General features: G+C 39.1%; 1 protein-coding gene across 1 annotated transcript; it reads left to right on the forward strand.

The window, feature by feature from the left end:
- Positions 1 to 1,548: 1,548 nt before the first annotated feature.
- On the forward strand, positions 1,549 to 5,787 carry LOC102710501 (fatty-acid-binding protein 2-like). The gene is made up of 11 exons (XM_006655829.3): positions 1,549 to 1,880; positions 2,506 to 3,117; positions 3,221 to 3,431; positions 3,848 to 3,923; positions 4,034 to 4,136; positions 4,548 to 4,616; positions 4,774 to 4,810; positions 4,898 to 4,972; positions 5,049 to 5,100; positions 5,198 to 5,242; positions 5,350 to 5,787. Exons 2-11 carry the CDS (start codon positions 2,597 to 2,599, stop codon positions 5,442 to 5,444), a joined length of 1,284 nt encoding a protein of 427 aa, XP_006655892.1. The 5' UTR covers positions 1,549 to 1,880; positions 2,506 to 2,596; the 3' UTR covers positions 5,445 to 5,787.
- Positions 5,788 to 6,000: the final 213 nt, after the last annotated feature.

The raw sequence follows: 6,000 nt of genomic DNA on the forward strand, positions 1-6,000 counted from the left end.
AAGTTAAAGATTGAGCTCCAGTAGAATATTTATCGCATCAACTATTTTAGATGTCATCCATGTTTAGAGAGAAACTCTATATTTAAATGTTCTCTCTCTATCCTCCAAAGAAATATGGACGATGTCATATATGGATGATCTGCTAGAGTACAAAGACATATAGAGGATGAAATTGTTTTAGATGATCATCCAAATGAAGATATGGATGACCAAATTTAAATAATCTGTTGGGATGCTCTCATGAGTCCGTGCCGCAGCACAAATCTGTAGCTTACTACTTTTCTCTCTTCTCTCATATCGTCTCAAAATATATTTATAGCTAGTTTATAGTCTGCTATTGTACCTACTATAAGCCGCCTCAAGTTCATAGCTGGAATCATAACTTCAATGCACAAGAGAGAAAAACTAATACCTCTAGCTTTTTATTTAACATTTGGATTTACATTTGGTCATTTATCTTATTCAAAATATTTATGTATATCATGTTTAAAGTAATTTTAATGATAAAAAAAATCAAGATAATTTATAATTATATTTTTTAATAAGATGAATGGTCAAACTTACATCCAAAAATTAATTGTGTATAAAAATATAAATTTGCAACCGTGATATTATAATTTTGTAAAGTTGAAGATATGTAATTGGTATCTCACTAACACATAGGGTCAGGATAGCATATCTCTAGTTTAGCAAAATTATAATAACGTAATTTTTCTATAAAAAAAAAGATGCAGTGCTATTCAATTCAAGCTTTCGACTCAACGGTACCAAAGTGGCTTATATATAGCTTTAAAAAAACAGTCCAGCCAAAAAAATCGGTTCTTTGTTTAGGCTTTAACATTTTAGCTTATATAAGCTGGCTCGTCTAAACACAGATGGCCTAAGAAATCAGTAAAAATCAAACTAATAATAGTGATATATTAAATCGTAACAAAACAATCAATAATTACATACTCTTTTTAAATTAGATGAATGATTAAACGTAAATACAAAAGTCAACGACATCAATTAAAAAAATCGAATATCACATAAAATATATATTAATAGAGTAATATTCAATCGAACTCGACAAAATACACGGTCCACGAAAGGGAGAATACGTAAAATCGGATTACTGGTAGAAAGTCAACACGTGTCCGCGAGGAAGAGCCCAAAATAACGGTCCATTTTAAACGTGATTTAATTCAGCCGCTTCCCCGTCCACCTCCGTCCCCGCGGTCCACGCGGATCCACTCCCCCGCAGCCCTTCACATCGACGGCCGCCGTCCACCGTCGCCTCCCCACCGGCCGTCCGATCGCCGGAATATTCCCCCAGCTCCCCGCACCGCTCCTTCTCCGTAACCCTCGGCGAACACTTACTCCTAACCCCCTCAACTTCCCACAAACAACACCCCCACCCCTCGGTGCCGTTCGGTGCGCACGTGAGGAGGACCTATATGTAAATAAGTTTATGTTCTGGTACCCATGTGTAAAGTGGAAAGGGAGGGAACTTTTTATGGGGAGCTCTCTTGTCGCGCTCGCCTCGAATTAGGAAGAGCAAGGCAAAGAGAAGAGAAGCCTTCGCCTCTCGCCTTCACGGGAGGAGAGGAGGAGGAGGAGGAGGGGGGCGATCCGGGGAGGAGGCTGATCGAGCAAGAGGAGTGCGAGGCGGTTGCTGCTTGCCTGCTTGCTTGCTTGCCTGCCTTCGGTCCCGTTCGTCGCCTCCCCCCGCAGCTTCTCCTGCACTCCGTGTTGGTTGGTTCGGAATCGGCCGGTCGGTTGGTTGGTTGGTCCGAGCAATCGCGAGCGAGGTCGGGGATCGGATCGCCGCCGGGGATCGTCTCTTCTCCCGCTCCCCCCCGTGCGTTGATCTGGACGCGGCGCGATTTATAGTCGCCCAGGTTTGGGGATCGTTTCCCCTTAGCTTTCCTTTCTGCGTCATTCTATTGGAATTTTTTTGTTTTGCCCCAATTTGTTTGTTGTGAGAGTGCTTTTTGTTGTACGGGGATTGCGGGGGACGTAGATTTGTGCCTAATCTGCCGTAGTTACAGGCTCCAACTAGAATTGTGATTGAACGATACTGTTAATCACTATTTATTTGTGAATTATATGCATTTGATGTCATAGGGCCAACTTTTTTTTGTGTGTGTTGTTGTCATAGTTCTGTTTGATTCGTTTATCTACTTGTATGAACAGATGCAGTTTTGGTTTGGGTTGAATTGTTCCTGGTATCCCGATACCAACAAAATAAAAAGGAATTGTTCTTGCTGAAATAAGAACTAAAAGATCGATGTTTTCCTTTATGGTGAATGTAATCCAACTAATCATAAGCCAAAACTACAAAGTATCAAGGGTCATTTGAATGATAACTCATTCCTAGGTCTATTTTTAATAGATGGTGTGAAATTCATTTCTTTTATGTCACAAAATATGTACTATCTCCTTGTTAGATGCTGTTTCTACTATTTCATAGTGTGAAAGAAGCTGTATAGCTGACTTACCATATTTTTGTTCACATTTTTACAGATCACAAATTTTTCCTCGTCAAACATTCACAAGCTTTCTCAGAAGACTTTCTGAAACATTCCGAAGGCTGCATTAGGAGTAACATTTTAACATGAAGACCGACCGTTTAATTTTGTCCAATATGGATCATGATTTGGGATACCTACACAAGTTCCCATCAGATTTTCCAATGTCTCACGATCTTGGGTTGAGTTTGTTTACACATGTCGGTTCATTGGTGGGGAGCTCTTTGCGACAGCATAGGCAGATGTGTTCTTCAGGAAATTTGATGGTTCAGGAAGCATTCGGTCGCCTCAACAAGTTTGCCAGAGCTTTCTGCTACTGGCTTTATAGAGCGTATAATACCAAGAATTTACGTAGGCTGATTAGTACGGAAGGCCCTAGCTCTAGAGCTTGCCAATCACATATCAATCAAGTGAACTCCCGTTTGCAAAATTTGGCTGTATTGCAGTTTGGCTCTCTAGTAAGAGAAGAGCATGCTGTACAACTGCTTTTAGCTAACTTTGCAAGCACAACGCTTGGGCGATTCTGGAATGATTTTCAGCAGCAACATGCCTGCAATTTTCTTACTCTGGCTGGGACCATGGCAATCGTGCCACCTCTTGAAAATATGTAAGGCACATACTAATACACTTCATTTGCGCTTCTGTTGCTCTCTTTTGTGCTGTATGCTTATATCTCACTGACTGTTCATTTCATTCTATGAAATGAAAAGATCACTGAAGATGCTTGCAGAGTCGATGGCACTGGGAAATATTAAGGACTATCTGAGCAGGCCTATGGATCAGCCTTATCTGGAGGGAAAGTGCTTAAAAAGTAGATCCGTTGCAGTGCCAAGCACAATATTTCAAGAAGATGCAATTGAACCAAAAACTGGAATCAAGTTTCCTGCATTTCTTGAAGATGACTCCAGTCCATCTACAACGGTATTTGTGTTACTTCCCCGACTGCCTTTTGATACACTTGTTTATAATGTCGTAAAATTTATTATTATGAATATATTCTGTGTGTACCTGTCCTTTAATAGATGTGACAGGCTAGTCGTGTAACATCCATATACTTGTATTATGAGCTGGAAATGGAATCTTCTTGATTAATTCATCTGTGACAATTTTGAATGAAACTGCAGGCTTAGTTCCATTTTACATGTGTTGATTCACTATATGTAGAGTACACTTTATATTCCTTCATGATCTGTGGACAATTGAATTGTGTTAATTTAGTTTAATCTTCATGTTTAATTTAATGTGATAGTTCTCAACTCTCGACATATGTTTTTGCTCTGAATTCTTGGTTTTGACATCCCCATTGTAACAGTATTTATCGATAATTAAATTTGCAGGTCCTTGTTGGGATGGGTTTCAAAGGTGTGAAAGTAATGAGGGTCAAAAATTTGGATCTGTATGCTTTTGGTTTATGTGAGTAAACATTTTTAATACTTTTACTCTGGTGTTTACCTGTATATTCAACAGTGAAAATGTTACTCTGATGTTCCATCATTTTTATTGGTGCATTTTTTTCTCCATAGATCTACAACCAAATACAATTTCTGAGAAGTTGGGTCCTAAGTATGCTTCGGTTCCAACCATCAGACTGAAGGACCATCCAGAGTTCTATGATGACCTTCTGAGGTAGGACGTCAGTTGATATATATCACCCCTCTCGTCTTCTTGTTAGAGCTGTGTTTTTATTAGTCCTCAAAATTGCTTGTTATGCATATGTTAGCGCACATTAATGTGGTATAGTGGGTTAGTGGTTGCACCTTCCTTTTAGCAACTGTTTGCGCAAGTGTTAGTTTCCCTATCAAGTAAGATCCAGGGTGTATAAGGATTGTTCAATGAACTGTATATGTTATTATGCTACTTTGTTTGAGTGGTACCACAAACCTTCTATTTGTTGATGTGTCCAAGTTTATATCAATCTGCTTGTTATGAAAAGTGATTATTAACTTGATACTTCTTTTACACATGTCTCTTCTTTCCAAGAAGAAAAAAAAAACACTTGTCATGTAGGGCTAAAAAGGTTGTATCATCAATTTCCAGGGAAAACCTTCCTATGAGAGTCAGATTGGTACTTCACTACAACGGCCTTAGCATTGGTGCAGTGCGAGAGTAAGTAGTATGATTTTTCGTTTTTATAGAGATTTGATTGAATGTTTCTTTGATTGTTCGTGTATACAGAGATCTGTTTGAATGTTTCTTTCTCATAAAAGAATTTGTCTATAGTCTATTCAAGACTTGTTTCATTTTACCTTTTTGTTCTTTTCAGTGTATTTGAGAAGTCACTTGGCCTGCGCTTGCAGAAGGTATTTGGTTGTTGCTGCTTCAGCTGATAGTTTACTTCTTTTACGAGTTTTCCATACTGATATGTCTTATATTTGCATTATCAACAGATGAATCCTAACACTGATTATCGTTGCTTGAAGACATTTGGTTCATACTTCAAAGAAGACATTCCTATTCCTGCGGTAAGCCGAACACATCATTTGGTGATCCTAAGTTGCAACTGTTAATTTGAGTAAAAATATAATTGTATAACTGCAGGGTACAAAGATCGACTTCTGCCAAACTTCTGATGGCCAGCTAATTACAGAAAGTAAGTACTGTAAGGCGTAGCTGAATCTTCTGTATATCTTGTGGGGTGAGTTTTTACTGTCACGTCCACATTTTTGACAAAAAGCACTTCTCTGCAGTTGATGGCCGACAAATTGGTGCTGTTAAGAGCAAAGACCTTTGCAGTAAGTGTATACTTGTCACCCAATGGGCATTTTCTTGCCTAGTGCATCTTTATGGTCTGAAACAGTTCATTGTCTGTTACTGTACTTAACTCTTGCTTGGTTAACAGGGGCTCTGTTCGGCATGTACATTGGCGATTCACCAGTGTCACTGGAAGCCAAAAAAGATATTGCCCAAAACGTGGCTGGGCTCATGGGAAAATGATGAAAAATATCGAAAGCATAGTGCAGCTAGTCGGCGAATTGTTTCATTCTTCTATACAGTAAGAAGAGGAAGCTGACATTCAGGAAATTAGGCGAGGATCATAGTATGTATATACATTGAGTGATCTGTAAAATGTAAAGAGAGAAAAAAATACAAAATCGTAATGTACATATGGAGGATCAGCATCTGCCTACGGCGCAAGGGCACCCATTCCTTTTTTTTTTCTGTGGATGGATGGACCCTTTGCCATTTCATACACGAGTCACAAGTCAAGTTGTAATACATGAGGAAGTCAGATGCCTCTTCCATGAGTATAATATAAGATCTTAAATCTTTTTGCCGATGGAGATGACAAGTGAGTGGTTTTACTATGTGTGAAACCCAAGAGTGGTTTGAATTAATTGTGATAGAAAATTAGCAAGTGTTAGTAAAGCGTGTGTGTTGACTAACGAGGGTCAGGTCATGAAATCTGTGCCCGTAAAACGATGGTTCGGATTGTTTGTGTGCAGGTGCTTGGGGTTAATCTTGGTCAACGACAGACCGGGATCAAACTCAG

The sequence above is a fragment of the Oryza brachyantha genome, chromosome 6 (assembly GCF_000231095.2).
Source record: "Oryza brachyantha chromosome 6, ObraRS2, whole genome shotgun sequence".
NCBI classification, from domain to species: Eukaryota; Viridiplantae; Streptophyta; class Magnoliopsida; order Poales; family Poaceae; genus Oryza; species Oryza brachyantha.